This window comes from Chlamydotis macqueenii, chromosome 2, assembly GCF_036417535.1.
Source record: "Chlamydotis macqueenii isolate bChlMac1 chromosome 2, bChlMac1.mat, whole genome shotgun sequence".
NCBI classification, from domain to species: domain Eukaryota; kingdom Metazoa; phylum Chordata; class Aves; order Otidiformes; family Otididae; genus Chlamydotis; species Chlamydotis macqueenii.
In genome coordinates, this window is record NC_141557.1 from 97,510,969 (window position 1) to 97,537,888 (window position 26,920).

At 38.7% G+C, this 26,920-nt stretch overlaps 1 protein-coding gene across 1 annotated transcript in view; it reads left to right on the forward strand.

Annotated features, from left to right (window-relative positions):
* The window catches only part of GABBR2 (gamma-aminobutyric acid type B receptor subunit 2), a 488,684-nt gene that overhangs the window by 175,014 nt on the left and 286,750 nt on the right, over positions 1 to 26,920 (forward strand). Inside the window, exon 3 of the mRNA XM_086740482.1 lies at positions 14,071 to 14,241. Coding sequence (XP_086596608.1) covers positions 14,071 to 14,241 — 171 coding nt within the window. The remainder of the gene's footprint in view (positions 1 to 14,070; positions 14,242 to 26,920) is intronic.

Here is a 26,920-nt window from a genome sequence, read left to right on the forward strand (position 1 = left end):
AAATATTAAATTTGGGTTGTTTTTTTTTTTTTTGTAATTACAGCTGTCTCTGCATTTTCAAGAAAGAAGGAGGCTGGATTTTCAGTGTGACCATACTCTTTATTGCCGGGGGTGGGGATGAGCTTTTACGGAACCACTTATAAAATTTTATATCCTGGGAGTAGTTCCATACTATTACCTATCTCGGTGTAATTGAAAGCAGCCTGAGGATTAGAGATTTAGCTTCCAACTAAGAATTGCCAGAGTTGCAGCATTGTGCCAACATCTTCCACCGGCTGCTTGTTGTCTGTGTGGAAAGCTGCAGTGAGTATCAGAAGATTTAGTAATAAAACATAAACCTTTAAAGACATCACTCCGTATGCATATAAAAGGTCAGCGCATAGGCCAGTTGTCCTACGGTAGCTGATATGTCATGTTGCAATATAGGAGTTCTAAAGGCATGCAAGTAATGATAACATCTATAACATTATCAATGGGATACACAAAATTACTGATTAATCGAGGATTTATAAGAGGCCAAAACTCAGTATTTTCCCATGAACCTGTACTTTTTTGTTAGTAGAAGGAATATTTCCAGTGTCTCTGACAAAATTGTGTTTACTAGTCCTTGGACTGCTAAGCAACTGTCCTCAGATCCTGAAATCCCGACTTTCTTATTAAACACAAATATTGTTTACTATGGTGATGAGCACGCTGTATTGCTCGGGTGATTAAAACGGTGTTGGTCGCGAGTCCTTGTGAACTTTTACCAAGCCAGTAGTTTATCCACTCTCTTTTCTAAGCAAGAACTATGCAGTATAAAATAAAACATGAAAAAATGCCAGATTCTGAACAAAGTAGAAAAGATGGTTTCTCAAGTAAAGGATGATTAAGCTGTGGATCTTTTTCTGTGGATTATTATGCAGGCCAAAAATTACAACTTCAAAAAGTAGCTGAAGTAGATAAATTTGGGGAAGGAAAAAAAACCATGAGGAATATTAAATGTAAAGACATCAGAAGGATCTAGAGAAGTCTGTGAGCCATCAATTTCTACAGGCTGGTAGTTTCCTTTGGGAATGTCTCTAACAGTGGTCGAGAGCAGATATCTGGGAATGAGCATGTGCAGAGGTGAAGGAAACAGTGGTTTGTTTTGACCTAGTGTGGCCATCGCCCTGGTATGTTCTTAAGCTTTTTTTGAATCCGAGCAGGTAGCTAGGGCACAGTGGACCTCAGCATAGGTGTTTGTCTTCCTTTGTGAACAACTTGATTGAATAAATTTGAATGTTGTGTGGATTTTTCCCATTCATCTCCTCAGACTGTCAGATCTCAAGCTGCATGAAGAGGAGTGAAGCGGTAACAAATTTATGGCTGATTATCTTAGGTGAAATCTAAAGCTACTCTCTTATCTGCAGTTCTTAGATGGATGGCAGTTTCTGAGCGCAATAGCAATGAGATAACTGCATTTGTGGGATTTGTGAATTTGCATTTGTGAAACCATGTGTTGGAATTACGTGATTCAAATAACACTGTTTTTTTTCAATGATAGCCATCTAAATAATGAGACAGTAAGCTGGCTGCCTGAGCCTAAAATACTGCACAGTAACTGCATATACAGAAACAAGACAAAGGAGATTTTGGTTTAACACTGTTAGTTTGGATTTAGTGAAGATATTTTCTGTACAGCTATGTGTGAATAGTAGGGCTAGGGGACATCATTCGTATGGAATAATGTATTTGCTCCACTATCAATTTGTTGGCAAAAAGGGAAATAGAGGGATATACCATACATATTATTCTGCTTTAGAGCTTCAACTTGCAATTGCACCTTAGTGGTTTTAAAAAGTAATTGTTATGACTGTTTCATTTCACTGCTTTTATTTTTCTGTTTTAAATTATTTTTATCAAGAATGTTTTGGAGAAGATGACAAGTATGGAATTCAAGTATGCATGTAGGCATTTAAAAATATATTATTTAGACTACAAGGGTTGATACTAGGGCCAATACTGCTTAACATCTTGACAAGTAATGACTTGGATGATGGGGCAGGGCACACCCTCAGCAGATTTGCAGGTGTAACAGAAATAGGAGAATAGGCAGGTTGGTACACCAGGTGGTTTTTCTGCTATTCCATGGCATGTCGAGAGGCTGGAGATCTTGGCCAGCAAGAATCTCCTGAAGCAGAGCAAAGGGAAATGCCAAGTCCTGCCCTTGGGGAGGAAGAAACCCCAGTACAGGCTGGAAAGCAGCTTTTTTCAGTAAAGGCCCTTGGGCTCCTGATGGCCACCACGTGGAACCAGAGCCAGCAAAGTGCCCTTGCAGCACAGGTGGCCAGTAGCATCCAGCTTACATTAGGGAGAGCATTACCACTAGGTCAGGGGAAGTGGGTGAGTCTACTCCTCTGCTCAGCCCAGACTAGAGCACATCTGGAGTGGTGTGTTTGGGTCTGAGGTCCCCAGAACGAGATCGATACAGACCTACTAGAGCAAGTCTAGCAAAGGGCCCACTCCAAGGATGAAGGGATTCAGGCCCCTGTCATATGAGGAGAGCCTTAAGAGAGTTGGGATCATTTAGGCTGGCGAAGAGAAGGCTCAGGGGAGATCTTTTATGTGTATAAATATGTCTTACACTGTATAAAACCCTTAGGAATTTTTTTTAATACTTCAGTTTTTGTAAGAATGAAGGCAGTGTTTGGCATTATTGCTCCTTGTTCTGCACTCATCTTTCTACCGGCCTCCGTCTTCCAGAAGAGCTTCCAATTCTTGTCTCTTCTGAGCAGCTCAAGAGGAGGCAAGTTGAGGTTACGCCAGGGATAGAAGGATGGGTGTTTTATGCCTTTGTATTGCGCGTCTCAAGAAGGAGGCAAATGTCCTGTATTGCAGGATAGAGGGGAGAGGTAGGAAAACATATGGGGGAGATGAGGGGACATATGTCTGTTTCCAGCCTCACCCCTCCAAAATTGCAGTGGCCTCTCACTCTTTGAAAGCTGTTATGACTGTGCTGTACCTTCCTGAAACAAGCATGCAGAATTCCAGAAATATCCAGAAGCTGTAATATTCCTTTTGGAGTTGTTGCCCTCCCATGCCACCTCCTGACCAGCTCCCTTCCAGCCACCACACTGAATTGAGTCCTGCAGGCTCAGAACTTGAATAATGTGTGGTTTTACTGGCAGTGCAAGACAGAGGCTGTCGACATTGGAAAATTATGTGTATTGATCTTTGTGTAGCTTATGAGTTTTCAATAACATCAATAAGTAATAGCATCAAAATTTCTGAATTATTACATACTCTATGTGAATACAGAAGAAATCCTTTCCATCAGCAATGGGGCCACTCCATTTTCATTATATCAATAACTTAAAAGAAGACATCACTTTAACACAAAAGGAATTGAAACAACTACCATTTGAATGACATCCTGACACCATCGACATATTTTATAGCCAACGAATAGAAGAGAATAATATTTCCATATATTTTTATTTTTTTTTCCTGGATCCACTAGTTCAAAACATTTCCACACCATGTGTTTTTGAGCCTTTACTCTGTTTTGCTTTTTTCATTGTGGCTCCAGGGAAACTTCATATATACAGTGCACCATTTTGTGCAAAGTAAAATGAGACACCCATCTACCTGTTTTCTATATTTAGCTGGCTGTCATAGGGGAATAATTGTGCCTGACTCCCCAAACCAGAAATGGATTGTGTTTCGTTGCAGTATCTGTCCGGTATCCTCTTTCCCTCAATTTTGCCACGCTGCTTCTGCAAAGCCATGCAGTTTAGTGTAGAAAGGGTGGGTTAAAGTTGTAGTCCCTTCTCTTTGATTTAGTCATTTTAAGTACATTTCCTGTTATATTTCAGGTGTGTTGCACTTGTCTTCTCATAAAGCAGAACATGCAAAATGCTGACAATAGAGCGCGAGTGCTTAGCTCCATGACTGTTTGTGGGAGCTGAAGTGTCGTGCAGTGGTTGGGATATAGCAGGGGCATGTGGTGTTGGCCTAATCCAACAGCAGGTGGTACCAATGGAGCCTCAGCAGTCAGCTTTGGTGGGTCTTGTGTGTACCACAGGTCTGCCTGCAGCCATAGCTGTGCGGATACACATACAAAAGCTTAAAAGGAGCAAACACAAGTATTTGGGCATTGTTTTGTTTGGCTGTTGCTTGAGGTTTGTGGTAAATGAGCAGTAGTAAAAATGAAGCTACTTTTCCTAATGGGTGTATGGCATGTTATATGAGCGTGACATATGATGACACTACATGCTTAATGACACTACAAAAAACCCACTGGCTCAAACGGCAACTCTTATTCAACAAAGTAAATGGCTGCCCCATAAGTTGCTTTGAGGTTTTTATGTAGAAGTGGAAGTATTATGCTATGATGAAAGATGTGGTAAGGAGAGGGTTCAGACTGTTTTGAGACACCTGACCTGAATCTCAAAGTATTTTTAAGATTGAGAGAAATTAGAGTTACCTTAAACCTTAGCACTGTGGTAAGAATTTTTACAGGCAGTGAAGATACGTATTCACTTGAACATTTTGTGATTTCTTTATTTGCCTTTTATTATGATTTTTTAAGAATTAAGGCACAATCAGTTTTACTGACTAGTTTAAACTTTTGAAGAGATCAAATACCTAAAAGTCCTCAGGTGTTGAGGCCAAAGTGTCTTCTAGGTGCCTCACTGTTTCTTCACATGCTTAAATATCTATATAGATCTGATAATTTTTGAGATTCATTTGACCAAGTGCAGTGTAGGTGGCTGCATCTGATACAGTCACTGTAGTCTCCCATTAGTGCCTACAGTAGTGAGAAGCAGATGCTTCTAGGGAGTGATTCATCTCACCTTAAGTTTTATCTCAGGCAAGTCAATACAAGTTGTCATGTACCAATATAAATCACATAAATACACTGCTGTTAATATCCTGGGAGGTAAAATTCCTCCTGTAGACTTAAGAAAAGTCCTGGAAAGCATATGCTATCCTCTACTTACTGTTTTCTGAGGTCCAGAACCCAGAAACCCAAGGTTTTCAGTGCCTGTAGACCTCTGGAGTTCCTTTGCTGAATACGTGGACATATAATTGTGCAGCTGATTAGATGCTTGTTTGTGCACGTACCAGGTCAAGTACTCGCAAAGCCAAGGTCTCAGCAGATTATCAATAAGGCCAAGATTCCTCCTGTTCACTGCATCTGTCCACGATATCTGTCTGTGTTTTGTTTTAGTCTGATAATTTTTTTTCTCCCTGCAGCATGTCTTTTTTTCTGTGCTCTGAACAGCACCTCTTCTATTCTCTCCTGCCATTTGTCCATTTGTGTCATGGTCTCTTACCCAATTCTTGTGCTGTTGCTTATTTCCTGACAAGGTTTCTCCCTGCTTTTTATCTTCAGAGCCTTATTTTGGAATGGGTCAAGAGGTTGTATTCAAGCTGTCCTTCTTCTGGCCACTCCTTATCTGTACTCTGGGAGGTGCTTTTCTGCTCAGAGTAATCTGAATCACTCTGCAAAAGGAAAATCAGGAGTCCAGGAAGCTGGAGAATAAATAAACTATGACTGTGGTAGAAACAAAAGCTGGCAATTCCCGTAACTTATGGATAGTAAACTGGAAGAATCTGGTAACCAAACTAAAAAAAAAAAAAAAAAAGTCTCCTGTTGATTTCTAGGACTTCTGTCACTTGTGGTTTACTTTCTCTTTTCTTGCTGGGTAAGTGACCAAATACACCAGGTCTCAGTTCTCAAAGACATAGTTCTCTTCAGTAGGTAACTTTAAAGGACTAGGGGGGGAGGGAAATCCTGTTCATTTAACAAACATTTCACTATTCAACTTCAGAGAATTTCTGAATAACCTGCTTGTAAAAAAAAAAAAAAGAAAGACAATTACTCTAATTAAAATTATTTTATTTTTCACCCAGATGCACAGTACATTAATATAGGTTGTTAGTGCATCTCTTGATATGTATTCTTAAGAAAGCTCACATTATTTTAACTGTGGGAGGTGCTTCAAAATCCATAGTGAAAGTATGTTAGCATGAAGTAAAGTCTAATTCCTCAGGAAAAGCCATCCAGATCACCAGTTTAATTTCTGAAATCTTCATTTGACTATTCATGGTTTATATTTTCTGATCTGGAATCGCATTGGTCACCTTTGTCAAAAATGCTTTCCATTTGCCCTGGTGTTTCTCCCATCATGAGTTTGTCCCATGCAGAGGCAGTGAAAATAGTAGATATGTTCACATTTGGCAATAATATGTCCAAGAGCAGTGTTTGAAAAAGACTGAAAGAACTCAGGAGTACCCAAAATAACAGAAGCCAAAGTCAGTAAACTGTTAAGACCAAGTAGACAGAGCCATAAGATATGTGGTTAAGAAAAAAAAAGTGCCCGAAAAATGCACAAATATTAAAACAACTTGGTAGGAAATGTTGTCTAAAAATAAATGTCAATTCAAAAAACTCTGTATCGCAAATGAGAAGGTTGAGAAGAGGCAAGTGACTTTAAAAATTACAACTTAATCACTGCACGTAAATGAGTAATAAATAATGAATTACATGAGATTGAATTAGGAAAGATGATATTTAAACCAGCCTTCCAAAACTAATAAGCACTACCAAACTCTAATGCATGTACTGAGTTTTCATATATGAGTTTTTTATCTCAAATCAATATAACTCTTGAAATATTTAAAATTAAACTATATTCTTAAGCACATTCCTGGCTCTGTGACAAAGATTGAGCACAAAAATTTTCCTTGCATGTGAAAAATTAAGGCTACATTGGGTTTAGTACTACATATGGATGTGGAGTGATTTAGTTCAGTTTTTATCGCACCTGGGTGGATGTAAGTTATGGAGAATATTGTAAGAAGAGCAGATTGATAGGGACTATTTTCAGGAATAGATGGGATTGTAGTGAACTGTTTTATGGAGTAAGTGACAAAAAAAAAGATAACAAGGTCTAGAGAAAACATTCAGCTTTCAGCCTGCAGGATCTAGGATGATGATAGTAACTAAGGAAAAATGTTGAGAGAGCTAATTGAAGTGTGCATAATCTTAAATGGTGTAGATAATGTTAGTATTTTCTACCCAGTGTGCATTCTAAGACCAGGGGCAAGTACTGTACTTAAAATCAAATGCGGACATAAAGAAACACTTATTAAATTAATAGTAACTGCTGAAGTGACCTGCAAGGCATAGGTATTGAGAAAAACACATTGCGGGCTACTCAGGCAACAATTAGCTGATGTCCTGGAGGCACTGGCACTGGGAGGAAGCACTCATGATTTCTTCCACTTCCTCAGTGACATTCAAGAGGGGATTTTTGTTTTGTAACTGTACTCAGACCAAGGCTGTTAGCCATTTTTTATTTTAGAAAAATAGATTATAACGCCTCTTAAGATTTTTTTTTTTTTTTACAACCACTCATAGTTATCAATTACAAACCACAGAATACAGCTTGAAGCTGACAAATAGTTTTGTGATTTAGATTGTCTGAATATATCTGCATGAACATTTCTTAGTTGCATAGGCTACTGGAAGGTTTTGTACATGTAGTTTTCTATCTAGAGCATCTTCTTAAAATATGTATTGACTGCAGATAAAGAAAACTATAAAGTGTGTGTGATCTTGATTATTTCTTAGAGGAGGATCAATGACACATTTGACGTTTTAGTGCCAAATATATTATAATCATAATTAAGATTGGCATTTCTGCTGAAGGTTTTTAGTGGCAATGTAACCCAGGTTGCCCTTGCTGCTGGGCAAGCAGTACTTACTTTGCTGGCAATGTCTGTTGGCAAAGAAAGTTCCCAAATTTTTTTTATCAGTTTTTATTTCATCACCTCCCCTCCAGCAAACCCTCCATTTCTGTAGCATGACCCCTCCTTATCCATTATTAGAGAAGGTACAGTTTCAAATGACTGGTGTCGGACTACTCTGTAAACACTTCTGGTGGGGTATGACTGCAGCATGCAGTGCTGAGATATCAGAAAAGTTACAGAGCTGAAAGAAAAGGCAAATTAGCCCAGGCAGAGTGCAGAATTGGCGCTGGGGTATTGCTCCTAGGACCTGATAAGGCATTTCTGAGCTGTGCTGCTCCATGTAAACAGCTGCTTTGTGTATCACTACATTGCATAGTGGGGATGTCACCTGTTTTGGCTTGAACAATTTGGGATTTCTTGCTTAAGTTTGAAAGCAGAGAATGAAGAAATAAACAAACCGCTAATTCCTGGCTTTGGGCTATTCAAAAAGTATTTTTGTATAGATTTCAGTAAATCGTGAGTTAACATGATGTGCTTGATTTCTTCAGATGCTATTTTTCCAGTAAAATAAATAAACAATGTATTAGGCTTTCTGCTCCACAGAAGAACTGGGGAATTCTCATTTTAAATCTCATCAGTAATCATTCTCTCTATTTCCAGAAGAGTGCAGGGTTCATTTGTTCACAAGAACAAGACACCCTCATATTGCACAATTAAAATATCTTTCTATTGGGGGAAGTTTTTCCCTCCTTTTCCTCATTTAGAGAGGGGGAAAAATAATATCTTATTTAAAATAATATCTTATTTAAAATCCAAATGTAGACAGAACAGCTGTAGTTTTAACATGTGTTAGCTGGAAGAAGTCTAACAAACCAACAATACTAATAGAATGATAATAGTTTTGGGCAGCCAGCCAGGAACATACTGTTGTGAATAGGTTTGGAAATAATTTTTTTTCTTTTTTTTTTTTTTTTAATGGATATGGCAATATAACTACATTTTTTTTTCTACAAAGTTGTTGGTTTTCACTGAATTTTAAGTATAATCTGCTATAGACAAGAGATGGGCAAGCTGGGTAGCGAGAGTATGAGTGTAGGAGACTGCTTGATTTGGGATAAACAATAATACTGTGACTGAAGCAGAGCAGGGATTTGAAGCTGAATTCTGATATAATCCAGGCCAGTAGCCAAATGCTAAGCAACTGAGTGTGACAGACAAAGATACCACCCTATTTCGCAATGCAGTTCTATTTATGAAAATGCTCTAAAGATTTTATCTTTTATTCTGCTGGGAAATGAATACAAATTTTGCAGCCACTTCTGTAGATCTACCATATAATTTCAATGCTCTAGTCAACCTTTAGCAGTAAGCAGAACACCTGTGTTGGGTGTAAATGATTTGTGCCTAATATAGATCTGAAAATATTTTCTGGGGAGTAGAAAAAGCAATGAATGATTGCCAGATTTATTCCCTTAGTACTTTTTTTTTCTTTTTTTTTTTTTTCTTTAATATCTGCTTCAAACCAGGATAGACCTTTTCAAAGGAATGGTCAGAAGAAATATGCAATGAAAAGGGGATAACACTTGTCTGTTTTACATGAATAGTGAAAGAATCAAGTTAAGCCTAGTGCTAAATTTTCACTTTTGGATGGGTAACCTGTTTGAGATTGTTCTGCCTCATGTTCAGCTGGATGCCTACTGAAATTATATGTCATAAAGTCTCTGTCAACTTTACTGGTTGCGTTGTTAACCATTGAATTGAAGGGCACTCTCCGTAACTCCATTGTATACTTCTTTGGCATGTCTCAGAAGTAAGGTGAAAGCATTAGGTTTGTTAGGCAGTATTTATTAGAAATTAAAATGGATACCATTAATTGGACTTGAATTTGATCTATAACTTTATTCTGCTCTGAACACTAATAAGTGTTCTATTTTCTATTCACCTGCCTTTAACCTATTTTTTTCTACAAAGTTCTTAAATGGAGACCTCTGGCTGGTGTGAACAGATGGGTGGAAATTTTAATCTTCCAGCCCAAGAGGCAGGTGAAGCAGCAATGCTAATGTCTAGATAATTTACTACTTTTTTTTTTTTTTTTTCAGCAGATCTGCTACAATTTTCAGCTAGTGTTTATCCTGTCCATTACTAGAAGACAACCCCCCCTACCTCAGCTGGGCATCAATTCAATCACTATTCTTCCACATAACCCACAGACTTTATGGGAATAGAAAATTTTAACGCTGAAAGACCAAACTTTATCACCTGATCTCACTTCTTGCATTCTGAGATCTACAGTTCCTACTGACTTGTGTTGGGAGTCGGTCAGACCACTCAAGTGGGAAGCAAACAGGACTGAATGCTCCTTTCCCGTTAGCCTATAGGTACACATCTTTTAGCTGAAGTACTGCTCGTATAGATTTTATTTTATCTAAACCAGTTTCTAGCCTCAAAAATATTGATTCATTCAGTAGCCAGAATTGCTTCCTGAAATGTCTCCAGAGAAGCATGCAGCTGAATATCAGTCTTATTGTGATTGGATTAATTCACTGGAATGCTATCAGCATGGAGGCGGGTGCCTTCCAACCTTGAGACCAGCTGGAAGTGCTTTTTCTGGAAACTCCCAGGTGCCAAAAGGCAGTCAGAGGAAGCAATTTCAGACACAGAATTAATGAAGGTAATGGCAGATGCTATTGGGCAGGAGTATTTGGCAAAACATCTGATTTTAAAAGGAACAGTAGCTCTAATCAGATGGGTAATGTGTTATGGATGATGAAAGGGATGTTCGTTCATGAGATCCATTCTTGTCCAGTGTGTTTAATACAATGTCTGTTTTTATGTTCCCATTTGGATGAGGCATACTGCCCATGCACCAGCTAGTGAGCCATCATAAATATTCTCCCAGACTTTTATTTTGCTCTTGCAACTATATAATGAAAGCCCATACAAAGTTAACAGAACATGTTTTAATGATGGTTAGTTTTATTTGTTATAGCACTGAAGTTTGTCCAGTCTCATAAAATCTTCTGAATGTACGTATGATGGAGCCTCCAGAGCTTTCGTTCAAGTAAATATTGAAGAGTATTTATGACAGGTAAAAGTGCAGCTGATTTACCACTGCTGGAAAATCATAATTTCTTGTTAATAATTTCTTCTTGAGTCCCCCTTCTTTCTTCTTTCAACTTATGGTAGTGCATTGCCTGTTCTATTTGAGGATCAGGATCAGATTATAGCTGGTACGGAAGATTGCCACTTTGATTCCTAGGTATGGTGGAGAACCAGCTCCTTTACTGTCTGTATATAGACACTTTTATCACCAACAGCTGTGCAGGCAAATTGTCAAGAAATATTAGCTTTGTCTCTTGATCTTTATTACTCTGTGTTGCTTTCACCTGCTTTGAAGATCTGTGCAGTGCCTCCATCAATGAAAGACACTTAGCTTCTTATGTTGAAATAGTTTCCAGACAGATAGGTGTTTGTAACCATCTTTGCAATGTTATTTCCACACAACTTTTCTCTAAATTGTCCATCAAAGTTGTTTAGGTGATATATATTTATGCATTGGGGTGGGAAGGAGCGGTCTAATATATTACTTTTTTAACTTTACATGCTATCATGTATTTCTTAAGGTTCTTTTTAATATTCTTCTTGATTATATATCACTTTTCTTATTCCAAGTATTCCTATTATATTAAAATTTATTCATAACTTGACTAGTGGTAGGATCAAGTTCAGCAGTAGTTTGACTGCACATCTGGGAAAGCTGGCTTGTACAGTAAGGTTAATCTTTAAACAGTGAATTAACATTTAACCTAAATCTTTATATTTTGTATCTTTCAATTTTTATTACAAAACATAAATTACCATTCAATTAAAAAAGCAATTTAATTGTTACGCTTCAATCTATTCTCTGTCTCTGGTTTAAGAGCATGTCGTTTCACTCTGTGACATCATCTAATGATGTCTCAAGAGTTGCAGCAGGCAAATCTTTTAACTCTTTATTATTCATTAGTTTCCACTCTGGCCCTTCTAGCTCCTGGGACCATCGAGTCATCACATGCGCACACTCGAGTATTATTACTGTTGGCACAGGCTTGTCAAAGCATTAGAGCCCCTGGCAAGGCACGCAGAGGAATGGTGTGTGGTGTCACAAGTATACATTGCTGCAAATTATCGTCTTCCTGAGTTTCATCCTTGTTATTTTCCTATGACAGGATTCTGTATGTGCAGTCCTGTACCATGGTAAGAGTATTTTCTATGGAGCTTTCAGACATTCTGCCTCCTTGTTGGAGATAAATATTTGCATTTTCCTTTTTTTTTTTTTTGCAGAAATATTGCTTCCTGTTTAAGCATACGTGACTCTAGTTATGTTTATAATAAATTATATTGCCAATCAATTGAATCAGCAGTTTATATCCTGTTTAGCAGTGTTGATTTATCAGCAAATTTAGCTTGCTAGAAAAGGTACAGGAAGTACAGGCGATATCTGCCATATGTAAAAAACCTGTCCATCAAGACTAGTTTTGCAGCAAAAGGGGCAGATTTAAATTTCAAGGGATCATTAATAAAATACTTGTACAAGCCTTGGTGCAGAAGCCTAGGAAAATTAAGCTAATCTTTCTGGTGCTCAATAAGCTAATTTCATCCATTTGCAAACACAAATCTATTGTTTTAGCAGATGACTTTTTATTAAAGGGAGATTACCCTGTTGCCTAAGGCTTTTTTTTTTTTTTTTTTTTTTTTTCCCCTCTTCTTCCCCTCCAATGTATACTACTCTATGCACACAGTGTGTAGCTTTGTTTCACAACCTTCTCCTTTGGAGACACAAGTACTGAGAGTGACACCTCATTCCCAATTTGGGATTGACACCTCCTGCCAGATGTCAGGGGCCTCCTTCAAGCTGTTGGGGACTTCGTGGCGGGACATCCTTCGGATCCTCCAGCCACTCTGCTCCACGGGCCACTCTTTGCTTTATGAGGGGACTGTGGTTTCCTGCCCTACTGGCTTTGTGAACCCACAGTAATTTTGCGAAGGGTTTCTGTTGCTGGTTTGCATCAACTAATACAGTCCTCTTAAATACATGTGATTCTTGAACAGACCTTAGGATTATGATGACTGCTTACCCCAGGGATAGTTCTGCACTTTTATTTTATAGATTTTATAAATATGAAGAAAAAGTTAGATCTGTTGTTTCAGATTAAAACTCTCTGAGTTTTTGAAACTCTGAGTTTCAAAAGAGGGTTTCTAGTCCAAATATACTGAATGCTTGATTGAAGAAAGTGTAAACTTAAAACTATGGTTGGATGTACTTATATAGACTTGAATTCATCTATACTTTCTGACTGTTTATTGAGTTTGAAAGACTTAACGTAACTGTATGAGGGAGATTAAATTGAGTTCACTGTTGAAAAATACATTAAATTGGTGCTTTAAAAAAAATCCTCAACTGCTATGCATGGCTGAAAAAAAAACTTGAGAAACACGTTCCTAGCAACCTAAAAAATACTAAAGGAAGTAACCACAAGTATCTTTGGATTAGGACCATTTTCAGAAAGCGAATACGCAGGCGTTTCCTTCATAACACCTCCCGAAAATCATTCACAAAAATGTGCTGCCTTTGACTTGGGCAGAATAATTCAGTGAAGTTTTATGATTTTTTTTTTTTTATTAACAAGTTTTGTCTTTTCTCTTATTATTAGTATTCTCAAACCATGTACAAATTCTGGTGTCTTCAGATGTGTAGAATTAGCCACTGAGTCCCCTGTGATAACACAGGTCACAGGGTGCTGCTTTAGTGAAATAAACTGTGAGCCACCTAAACTTCTGAGCTGCAGCCTTGGCTGCCGTAATTTTTCTCTCTGGTACATTTTCTATCACCTGAAGATAGGAAGAGGTGTGCTACTAGAGGTTCACCCTCTAATTTCAAGATATATAAGAGTTTAAGAGTATTGCCTTGGAACAATTCTGAACTTTTATGATGAAAACATAGAAAGAAGTTGATGAGGAATTCATTGTAGAGATTTACTTCCTTAGAGCTTCTTGCTCTCTGCAATGTCTAAGATGCATTATCTCAAACATGATTTTAAACCACTGACTTTGAATATTCCCTAGTTTAATTTTGTAGCAGGTGATTTATAGAACGAAGATGTTTCAAAAGGTGCTTTAAAAGCAAATGAGTAAATGGTGCTGGTGGGACTTCCAAGCTGTATGATGGTGAAAATTCTTCACATGACCGCAATGCATGGATTATGTCTTGTTGCAGTGAGGAGAGGAAAGTCTTTCTTCTGACTGCTAAGTCATGTATGGTGACTTTTAATTTTTTGTTGTTTGATTTTTTTTTTTTTTTTTTTTCAGCTTTCATTTGCAGCAACAACCCCAGAGTTGGCTGATAAGAAAAAATATCCTTATTTCTTCCGGACAGTGCCATCTGATAATGCCGTGAATCCAGCAATTTTGAAGTTACTCAAATATTTTCAGTGGAAGAGAGTAGGAACTTTAACCCAGGATGTACAAAGGTTCTCTGAGGTAAGATTTGCGTAATTCCAATACACTAAGAGAGATACCAATATCAGACATCCCAGGAGCTAGTTCCTCTATTAATAGCAATTAAGTAAAAGGAAATAGACCCACTGTTTCAGTCTTGTTTGGCTTTGTCTTTCTAGGTCACATTTGCTGTACTGAATAAACTTAATTCCCTTCTGGCACTTGTTTGACTGTCTGTAGCAAAAACTACCCATGCTTTCGCTTGCACGAAGATCATTTCACCCAAGTGCAAAAAAACAAAAACAAAAACAAAAAAAAACCCCAAAAAACCAAATTTTTTTTTTTTAATATAACAAAAGTTCCTTTGTACTCTTTGACTTACCAAAGTGTACAATTTTTGAAAGAGGCTTCTATCCTAACATTGGTTCACTTAAAAGTGAACCAATTTTGTTCCTTTTGTGTTCTGATTTATTATAGGCATCAGTCTGAACACTGAGGGACAAAATCTGCTAAGTCTATGGCTGAAAGCTATATAGCTACTAAGCTATTGGAGGAGCTTAGTGAGACAGAAATGGCTGAAGCTGCAGAACTGTGAAGATGGCACACACCCTCCAAATCTTCTGAGCAAAATTTTGGTCATAGAAATCGCAATAAAGTATGGGCCAAGTGCTTTAAGCATGGTTTTGACAATAGAGTAGTTAAAAGAAAACATCCTATAAGTAATTAATCAGAGCAAGACAAGGGAAAGATTTGGCCTATTAATTGACAGAGAGGCAAAACTAATAGAGGCATGCCAGTTTTGTGGTTGGATTTTGGGTTGTTTTTTTTTTTTTTTCCTTCCTCAGCATTCATTAAAAAGGGCTGACTGTGTTCTGACGACTAGCATCATTAAAACTAGTGAAGAGGGGTAAGAACAGGTTAGAGTCTGCTTAGATGAGTCAGATATTTTCAAATTGTCTGGCACAATTAATTCACTATGGAGTACTTAAGAAATCTTAGTCTTCCGTTATAAGATTTGAGAATTAAAGGATAAAAAGTAAGTGAATTGTACGGGGAGAGAAGAAACCTTTGTATCTGTCTTTCCAAAAAAACATAAAGACCCAGGGAATTATGGACCAGTCAGCCTAAATTTAATTCCTGGAAAGACACTTGAGAAGATAATCTGTTTGGAATCACCCAGAAGGTAAAAAGATGGTAAATAATGGCCAAAACGGATTTGTCAAAAATAAATTATATAAAGCAATCTAATTTCCTTCGATAACAAGATAACGAGTCTCAAGGAGACTGTGTACGTGATAAGGGTGGTGTTTTATGACTTATAAAATTGTTAAAGATGTTCCTAAAGAAAAGTAGGGAAACTTTATCTTGAGGAAGATACTGTAAAAGCAGTCTCTAACCAATATTCCTGTGACCAAGGTTAATTGACATCAGATCAGTTGATTATTTGTTTTTAAAATGAATGCTGAAGCAAAAAGTAACAAAAAAGTAAGATATACTTTATCCTTCTCTGGCTAATTTCAAAGAGTAGTTATCAGTGGTTCACTGTCAAACAAGAAGGATGGGATTCTGTCAAGTGGTTTTCTCTACAAAGAGATAAAGTTTTCTCTAGATAGCGGGATAGAGAAAGTATTTATTAAATATATTAAATCTACCTACTTTGGAAAAGCTGCAAGCACTTTGCAAAGGACAGGATTAGGTTTCAGAATTATCTCAACAAGTAGAGAAAGGTTTTAATATAAAGAGTATGTAAATGAAAAAGTGCCAAATGCTGGACTACAGTAATCAACTGTATTAATGAAGAATGGCTATCTAGGCAGCAGATCTCCAGAGAAAGATGCAGAAAGTGCTACAATGAACCGCAAACTGGGTGAGGATCAAGAATGTCAGACTGCCTGACCTACTGTAGAAAGAGAAAGGAAGCAAATAGCTCCCATTTCACCACTCCTGAGATAATGCAATATTGGCACTTAAAACACACAGAGTAAACTTCAACTCTACTTAGTGCTAATTAGATGTAGGTTGGAACATCAGGTCTAGTATCATCTTCAAGAAGGAAGTAAATCAGAGTAGTCTATAAAAATGTCAAGTAACCTAGAAACATGTTTTATGACAAAGATTAAAAGTGGAAAACAGTGGAATAGACTGGGTAGGTTGTTGAAGCTTCATCATGGAGGATTTGTTAAGATGAGATTAAAAACACAACATAGGGATTCTTGGTCTTCCTTTGGGACAGAGGGATGGATTTCATGTCTGTCCTGCTCACTTAAGAAATGTTAAAACTGCAGCTTTATAGGGTTTGTGAGAATGCTGCACCTGAGTTCAAAGTCTTTCAATTCCTCTTGAAAGGGAAGCAGCTTCCTCCTGTGTCAGACTGCAAACTCATTTTAGTGTAATTCATTAAAGCGTTCAGGAAATTAAAGATCCAGTTAAAACTTCCTTAAGTTCAGATGATTTTCATAGATTATGTTGAGTCCTGAATTTTGAAATTATTAGAGTTCCATTAGAGCTCCATCCTTCCTTTTCCAGCCCTGTGCAGAGTTTCTCCCTTCTTTTCATGTTCCTGTGCAGACAGTGAAAGCACAGGAAAAACTGCAGGAAATAACGAACAGGCTGTTCAGGAGCAGTGAGGGATGGGGAATCACCAGTAGCAGACAGGGAGAACATGCTGTGGCCAGACAGAGCCCAGCCCCACTGCAACGGAGGACAAGCCCAGAGGTTGAGGCCAGGCTCAGTCAAGAGCGTAGACTATCAGGCCAGTAAGTCCATGGCGATGACGCAGGTCCAAAACCAAGATTGGGAAGTCAATCTACAGGTCAGGAAAAGGTCTGGTGATTACTGGGCAGGTGTATGGCAGAGATTGAAGACATAGGACTAAAGATGTGGTGGAGATCCCAAAGGAGGGACTATTAAGGACTGTTAGTGACCTCCAGGTGCTGATGTAAGTCTACATCCACTGAAACCGTAATTTTCCCTCTAAAGGAACATCAGGCAAAACTATCATTCTAAGTATTGTTTAAACTATTCATTTTCCTAGCATTTTTTTGGAAGTGACAAAATTGTTGAACAACATCTAAAATTTATCCTTTGTTGTAAAATCCCACTGAGTTCAGGATGTGATTTTTCTTTTATATGCTGAAAATGCATTATAAGCCATTAGACCAGAAGTAAGTGAATGTCATCTCTGTTTACTCTCACATAAAATAAGCTAAGCAGAAATAAATTAATGGGGTCCTTAGAGAAGACTGTGCAGTAACTTAGGTGGTTTTTACTCTTAGCAACAAGAGAGAGCAATGCTCTCTCCCATTTTTCCATCTCCCAGAAAGACTGTTGTTTGTGGTTTTTATTTTTTTTAAAATCTAGAGCAATTTTTATATGTATCTTAATTTCCTCCAGTTCTCCTTCCACCTAAACAAATGTTGGGATGGATATTGCCTTCTTGTTCATGTTATATAGAGAAGACTTCATACCCATATAGTTTAGTCAAAAGGAACTCTAATTGCATCTCTTCAGCTGCCGTCTAACTTCTGGTTTTTTTTGGGCTGATCACTGGGTTGTTTGTTTGGGTTTTTTTTTTATCTTCTTAGCCTGATCATCTCCCATGTCTTTCTAATTTGTACTATAATCTCATACCCTGATAATTAAAGCTTGCCTAACTTGTCCACAAGTTAGCTGCCCCTGAAAGTCATAAACCCATTTGTTGGTTTACCTTGCCTTGTAATGAGGTGGTTGCCTCGGTTACTTAGATTATCAATCTTACTCCAATATATATCTGGAGACCAAAATTACAGAGGATTTCTTGCTTCTATTTTACCCATTTCCCTTGGGAACCCTTTCAGCAGAGTCTTTGCATTATCACCCGTTTCCTTTTACTTGGTGGAAAAAAAAAAATCTAATTTTTGTAAACAAATGTTCCATCTTCCTTGTTCTCCAGGTCACACAGAGAGACAAAAGGTAAGTAGAGAGGGGAAGCTTATGCCAGCCTGCTTTCAGTTCTTGAAGCACATGGGCAATATATCTGATACTGCTAGTATGGCTTGAGGCTCCCTTTCTTGACAGTGCTTGGATCCCAAGGATTATGACTTTTCAAGTGACCTATATTCTATGGTTGCCAATAGCACAGCTCACTGTTCGTATCCTTTGTAAGTTATTCAGGTCTTTTTGTACACCTAGAAATGTCTCTTCCATTGGGTTAATGTTTAAATTGTGTAAATTGTCTTGGTATAAGGGTAATATACAAAATTCATAGATCTGTTACTTAACTAGGACAAGTTCATATCCATTGTGCTTATGTGTCCTAGATTTTGTGTATTGCTGCCCTGTTCTCATCCTCTGGGAGAAGGTTCTGTTTCAAAAGTTAATAGTTCTATGGCAAAAGTTGATAAATGAGGTTATTAAATATTTCCAGGATTTTCAGCTTTCAGTGTTTGCTATGGCATATAATCATAATATAATTTAGGTTGGAAGAGACTTCAGTAGGTTGTTTGGTCCATCCTGCTGCTCAAAGCAATGCTAGCTTCAATGTTTATCATCCCTGAAGAATTACAGCTGTTGTGCACACAGTTCTCAGCAAAGTCCCAACAATGTCTTCTTCCCAGTTCCCAGCTGAGCTTTCAGCTGATTGGAGATTACGCAGCAATTGGTGCCTCCAGTGTTGCTGGTGTCTAGCGCTACCTGTTTGGGTAATTTTTCGGTTCATAGTATGTTTCAAACTGGAAGTTGGCACTTGATTGCACCAGTACACCAAAAAGGATTCTGACTTCCTTTTTTTGTGATAGGACACCTCCTCTAGACTGGCTTCAGCTGTTTCTTTTTGCCCCGTGTCATGTTAAAACTCAGGGAAACTGCATTTTAACTTCACATTTGGTGGCATAGTCATGGTATTTCCAGATATTTTAAAATACATATTTCCCACCCACTGAATATCATGACTGGGATTGTTTTTAAAACAAGTTAAATTCTGATCGTCTCAAGTGATTCTCTGTTTTTCTGTACTTCTTAGCACTCATCTCTTTGTGATTTCACTGCTTCTTCCTGGAAATATTGAGAACTCCTAATGTAATTTTATCAGTGTAGGTGGCATTTCAAAAAGACAGACAAAATGAGAAGTGTGCAGTAAGCTAATGAAATAGATTAACAATATGAAAAACAAAAGATGAAATATTTTCTCCTGTGACTCTGTCACAATCTTAATTGAGTTTATTAACCTAAAAATACTTTAGTGACAAAAACTAAAGAGAAACAACCCTTGTCAGTGGACAACATAGCACTTTTTTTTGGCTGACATGATTAACACCCTTAGGATTTGTTAAAGTTGTGCTGCATTTTGTACAATGACATCTACTTCAAAGATCATCAGGTCTTTGGGGTCCATGTTACCTAAATTGAAGCATTTAGCATCTATAAATTCCAATTCTAGTCCCAGGAAAATGTAATACTAGAAAAAAGAAAATTATTCTAAAGAAATGCAGCTAGTAAACAAGCCTTCTGAAAGTATTATTTATTTATTCCTGTACAGAAAGCAGGATAGAAATCTTACTAATGTGGAAGTTTACTTATTGTAGCCTTACTTTGTCACTGTGGAGTTTGCAAACTTCGATATGAGTTAGTGGCCAGTTCTGATAATTCATTGGATAAGGAGATCCAATGAGTTATTGAGGAGCTGAGAGGGATTAGGCAGGGAAAATAAATGATATGTCTGGTAACTTTTCAAATTTCAGCCAGAAAACAAACTTGAGACACCAGTTTTTGATGGCTGTAGGTATGCATTGTGCAGACTTCACAGTGTAATTACACTCTTTGACTTCTCAGACTTGGCTTCTGAGGAAAGACAGAAGAGCAGAAATAGCCACTCTCCGTCACAGTTGCCAAGAGGTTTTAGGGCGGCAAGAAAAATAGTACTTTTTCTCCGAGAATGAGCTTGGGAGCATTAAATTTACCAGATAATAGCAATGTTTAAGTTGGAAGCTCTGAAATAGTACCCAGTGATTTCATCCTAGAAGGAGCCTTGTACCTTCAACTTCGAGAGCAGAAAAGTAGAAAAAAAGAGGCAGAAGATAAGAAATGTGAGACACAGAAGGTAGTCAAGGAAAAATGTGGGAAAGCGCATGGAAAGAAGAGAACTGAGAGCAGGAAAACTCATGTGTGTGGTGAGTTGACCCTGGCTGGATGCCAGGTGCCCACCAAAGCCACTCTGTCACTCCCCTCCTCAATTGGACAGGTGAGAGAAAATATTATGAAAGGCTTGTGAGTCAAGATAAGGGCAGGGAGAGATCACTCACCCATTACTGTCATGAGCAAAACAGACTCTGCTTGGGGAAATTAATTTATTGCCAATCAAATCAGAGTAGGGTAATGAGAAATAAAAACTAAATCTTAAAACACCTTCCTCCCACCTTCCCTTCTTCCTGGGCTTCACTTTACTGCTGATTTTCTCTACCTCCTCCCCCTGGCAGTGGTGCAGGGGAACAGGGAATGGGAGTTGCAGTCAGTTCATAACACATTTTTTCTGCTGCTCCTTCCTCCTCAGGAGAAGGACTCCTCACACTCTTCCTCGGCTCCCTCCCAGGGGAGACAGTTCTCCATGAACTTCTCCAGTGTGAGTCCTTCCCACAGGCTGCAGTTCTTCATGAACTGCTCCAGCATGGGTCCCTTCCATGGGGTGCAGTCCTTCAGGAACAGACTGCTCCAGCCTGGGTCCCCTGTGGGGTCACAAGTCCTACCAGCAAAACTGCTCCAGCGTGGGCTCCTCTCTCCATGGGTCCACAGGTCTTTCCGGGAACCTGCTTCAGCGTGGGCTTCCCACGGGGTCACAGCCTCCTCTGGGCATCCGCCTGCCCCAGCATGGGTCCTCCATGGGCTGTAGGGGGACAGTCTGCTTCACCGTGGTCTCCACCACAGGCTGCAGGGGAATCTCTGCTCTGGCACCTAGACCCACCTCCCTTTCCTCCTTCACTGAACTTGGTGTCTGCAGAGGTGTTTCTCTCACATATTTTCACTCCTCTCTCTTTGGCTGCACAGCAATTTTCACCCCTTCTTAACTCTGTTATCCCAGAGGCGCTACCACCATTGCTGATGGGCTTGGCTTTAGCCGGTGGTGGATCCATCTTGGAGCTGTCTGGCATTGTCTCCATCAGACATAGGGGAAGCTTCTAGCAGCTTCCCACAGGAGCCACCCTTGTAGCTCCACCCCCCGGCCCCCCGCTACTGACTTACTTCAAGTTCTCTTGAACTTGCAAATAAGAATTAATTCCCCTACTCTGTCTTATAATTATGCTTTCCTATAATTCAAGTTGATACATTAAGATCATCACAGAAAGGCAGTCTCTGAAAGTGACTTCTGCTAATATCACAGGTTACTGTTAATATAAATGGGAAATTGTATCTTTGATGGTGTTTATAACTGGTTTAAGGGGGAAGAATCACTGCAATAATTTAAAATGGAAAAGACAAAGACATTTCTCTCAGAAATTTCAGAATCTGCAAGGAAGGTATTTAGACATAAAATATAGGTGGTCGCTTGCTGGAATTTTCTGAAGGGCATACATAAGTGTCTTTTTGGCCTTTTGTGCAAATGTCATCCATATTAGGGAACTTTTTTTTTTCTTATGGCAGTAGTATTTAATCCAATATTTTTCACCTTTTATTCTGTTTCCAAATACATGTCTCAATTTTTTTTTAGCTTCCGAAAGCAAAAAAAAAATGAAAAGAGGGTAGAACATCACCTGGCAAAGACTTAGAGCTATGCAGTGGTGTTATACAATTTTATCATCTTGCACTGATGATTCACACTCTACTGTCCCCTGAGAAGCCCCAGGCTTCCCATGAACTGAATAAGTTCTCCTCGAACTTCAGGTGTCTTGAACAAAACCAAGTCAAACTTAAGAATTTTTAGAGAACTGCTCACTATTCCTTCAACTGTATATTGTGCAAGTGTGATAGGTTGGTGTTTGCAACATAAGAAAAGGAGTGGAATCATCAGTACCTTCTATAGCTCTAATACCTTGTGGCTGAGAAACTCCATACAGTTAAGAGTTCCCTAAAGGATCTGGTATAAAAATCTTCACCTTATCTGAAATCAGCGCTAATCCAGACTCAAAGAAAATAAATGCCATTTAAATTATATTGCAAAAATGTTCCAAGACAATGCTTGTTGTAACAGATGCTAGCGTTGCACATTGAAGTTTTATTGCTTATACCACAGCATTGTCCTAGTTCTGTTTTGGGTTTTGCTGTACTTTGGTGCTTGTTCTCTAGAAATTGGTAATACAAGGATGAAATATGATTCTAAACAGTGATTGAAATTGCAAGCATTCCCCCGTCACAATATTTTTGATTGGATATCTAATTATCTTCCATTCATCAGGGAATTGCAGGATATTTTCAAATTAAAATTGGTGGTGCAGTGATAAATTTTAAAACTGGGTACAGTTGTGCACATGATGTAGATGAGTAGCAGGAAAATGTGATAATTGTCCAAATGAGAAGAGAATAAGCTCACTTCACTTGAAATACCATTTCTTAAACAATTTATCAAAATTTAGGGTCTTGATTGCTAAGAGTTTAAAATAAGATCATGGAAAAGTCATGGACTGTCCTTTGTAATGATGAGCATTCCCAGAGGAGTACGCAAATTTAATAGAATCCATTCCTTGTGAAAGGCAGTCTGCAAGCACTGGTGTCGGGAAGATAAAGCAGGTCTTAAACTGCTTGAAGTTAGCATGTGTAGGACTGGGGCTGTTACTTAAATTCGATGTAAAAAATATATCCGTCTCTTATCGCTTTCATTATGAATTATTAAAGCTAGAGTTAGCTCAAGACATAAGAGTAGTTTTTAAGTGTTTTTGTGTGTTTTGTTCAGTGCTGTTGTCTGTTCATGCATACACTTATTTAATGGGATTTTTTTTTTAATTAATCTTTTCCTAATAACTCTGATTATTTCTGTATTATTCTGGTTGTGTCCAACCTAAATTTATACCATCTTTTCTCCATCTTCATTCTTGCTTTTAGATGGTTTTGTGATGATTCAGGATTGAGTTTCAGCTGATTGTAGAACGTCTTGTGCTATGTGAGGAGAGTGGAACCTTTGCAGGGTGAGAGATATCTTTTCCCTAAGAAGAGGGTTTAAGAAAAGACATCACAGTCATCCCTCTCGGAGTTCAAATCTAGAATGTGTGAGAACATATGTAGCATCAAACAGTCACAATTCTGCCTTCTTTTCATGGTATTACTTTACTCTACAGAAAAGGAAGAAAGGGTCCTAGATAAAGATTAACACCACTCTTCTAAGATTTTTTTTTTTTCACGTATTCTCAGTCATCTCCAAAACATGTATCTTCCTGTCGTTCATGCAATGCCATTCATCCTCTGATTATCTGTTGTACAGTGTTGCACTGGGGATCTTGAGTGAACCGGTGATGTGGATCACTCTGTAGCATGTGTCTCAGGCAGGCAGTCTCCCAGAGAAATAAGAATGTAAGCTGTTAACGTCTGGCCAGTCTTTGCTCATTTGTCTGTCTCTGAGAAGATCCCGTCTTTTATCTTCTCTGATGCTGTGCAGCCTGATGATTTTCTCCTGTAACTCCTCTACTTGGTGACACAGGCCTTCAAAGACAGCACACTTCCTGCAGGACAGAGGTCCATCTCTCCTGGCGTCAGAGAGAGGCTCCAGGTACTCTGTGCAACCTGGGACTTGGAGGGCTGCATCCACTGTCCAAAGCACTGTCTGGATTGAAGCTTTTCCCCTTGCAGGGTCAGCTGCTCCAAAACCTGCTGGGACACTACTTTGTGGTGTGTCACTACCATACCTGAGACTGTTTATGCTGGCTTGAACACAACTCTTCCTCCCACCTCCTTCTTTTCACCCTTCTGCAGAAGCTGCTGTATCTGCTGGCTGTGCTCTGAGCCTGCCTTTCATATAGGCTTATCCTGAGCACCAGCTGAAATGGTGCTTGACTCTCCCTAATTAGGGGGTAGCTGTAATAAAGGCTTCAGGCACCTTGGGTCAAGGACATCTGATCATGCTCATTAGAAGTTGCTAGAGCTTCCTCAAGCCCATACCCTCTGAACTGAACGCCTCTAAGTCAGAATCCCGCCTAGACGTAGCGATACCCTCATGACTGTCTGTCTTATCCTTGCCTGACTGCAGCAGGCACTCTCAAGTTTCTCAGAGGGTTCCCAGGTGTTCCCTAGGACCTTGTCCTCAGAGGCTCCCAAAGCAGAACCCAGAGGCTGCTGCAGACTGCTGTGTCTGCATGGCATGCAGGAATGGCAGAGTCTTGAAGGAAAGAATAAACAGGGAGGCAGAGGGCAGGAAAGAAAAATCAGAACATAGTTTTGTCAAGGGAAGATTATGCCAGAGATGGCAAAATAATTTCTTGGAACTACAAGAGTGGATTTTAATGCTCAGCTGAAATCTGAGTCAGTTGATGCAGTGCTCTGCGGGAGCTGACTGGAAGGGAGATGGGTGCAGGGGTTCAGGAGCGCAGCCAGACGGAAGACTGAAGCAAATAGTGTTGTGAGGATACTTCTCAGGACAGAGCAGTTGACAGTGACTTTTTTTTTTAATGGAATAGCCCTGGGACCAATTATTTTCAGTGTATTAATTCATTACTTCGGGGAGAACAATGCATAAACTTGTGACAGTTGTAGATGATACAATGAATAAAGAAATTCCAATAGCAAGAAGAAACAGATCACAATAAAGGACTATCTGTATGATCTTGTTAACAGGAATCAAAAAATGAAGTGTAGATCTTGACACATGGTAGACTTCACATGTGGTAAGATTCCTAGAATTTACAGGATTTTAATTTAACAGATCCCAGCTGTGGCAGGACCCTAAGACATTGGTGATGCCTTCAAATTCTCTCAATTTTAAATTGTCTTTCTTTGGAACATTATAGCTGTAGCTTTTAATATTTTATTAGAGATTTAAGTTTTGGTTCTGGAAAGTGTTTTACAGCCTACAGCGTACGAAAAAGAGACTTCCCATGTGTAGATTTTTTTAAAATCTATATATCAACTGTTTGGTTGTCCCAGGCAATTCCTTTCACTGATAAGTTATTGTGGATTTTAGACACCCTCCATTCTTAAGAAGAATCTCCTTTCCCTGTTCTTTCCTAAATCTAATCAAATAGAACTGTAGCCAAACTGTAGCTCCTTCTTTCAATGAAGATTTTCTGTTTGATCAGTGTTCCATTGCTTTGTGGAGATCTTATATAATAAAAATATTTTTTCTTTTTGTTAGAAAATACAGAATTAATCAAATTCTGACAATTATTGAAAATGTTATGATAATAATTGTACTGTTATGAAGATACACTTGAAGGTGTTGTAAGTTCATTATGAGCAAGTTTTACCAAATGCCTCTTTTTTTAGACCAGATCAGACAAGCTACTTGGACATCGTATTAGTATTCCCTGGCTGAATAAATGCATGATTGCCTCGGGCACACGCATTTCTAAACTTTGACTGCAGTCAATACAGTTAAAGAGAACTTGAAACAACCCTTTCTGTAAATGTCAAAAGCTAAATTGCGTACATGTTAAATAGGAGTTAAATTCACTAAACATGTTCTTGCAGTGGCTGTCTTGGCTTCATCTCTAGAGCTCTTTGCAGTTGCTTTGACGCTAGAGGAGGCTTTAAGGAGGCTCATAAAACTAGATCTGTAAAAGTGTTCAGGCTTCTTGTCTTTAGCTCCAAGAACTGTTGAGTTTAGTTGTTTGTCCCCCTTACACAACTGATGGAGTAGTGCATAAATAATTTTTTGGATGCATTCCGAAAATCAGATTCAGAGATGACAGCACACAGACTAAGGAACTAGCAAAGGTAGTCAAGAGTCAGCCCTAAGATTTCTGTGTATTGTAAGTCCTGCGACTTTCCAGGGAGTTAAAGCCTTCCTCTGGGACTATAGAGATGTGCTTCTGTACATGCAGGATTCACATCCCTGAATAATTTTCTAGACTCCAGAGTGCTACCATCTGAACTTCAAAGGCTAAATAGAGGTCAGTCTTTTCTCTCAGAAAGCTGCTTCTGCAGATGATGATATTTTTGCCTTAGCTTCTCCTTCAAGAACACACCAAGGAAGTGGAAGTTCTCATCTCTGTTCCCTTCTCCTTGAGTCCTCTGAAAGGAATTCAAACTCACATCAGCCTACCACCAGAGCGGAGCCCTAATCAGCAGAGTGGCAGACATCTGCATCCTTTTCTGCCAGTAACTCCGAGTACTTTTGCTACTGTAATAAATGGGAACGCAGCCCGTTCCAGAAGGGTATGGTGTAGGTGGAAAACAAGGAATGTCTCCAGATACTCTTAAACAGATGCATAACAAGAAACACTTGTATTTGCTCTGCACTGCTCTGAGGGAGGAAGGTGGGTGGTGAATTCCTGTACTTCATTCTGCAAATTACACATATACTAAAGGGAGGAGGATTACAGAACAGAATTAGATAGTGTTGTAGAGAATGTTTCACTTACAAAACTTTTTGTTTGTTTGTTTTTGTTTTAAGGTTTGCCTGTACATGGCCATTGAGCTGGCAGTTGTTTGGATGATGAGAAATGAGCACATGTTGGTCTTTCTCCTGTAGAGACTGTTCTAGTCATTCCTTAGATATGCACAGTTAGTAATGTGGCATGAGCAGGAGCATCTTTACTGTGCCTTTGTTTGCAGCATATAGACATAGTGGAGATTTGTTCTGACATGTTTTGCATCCCCCATATAAATA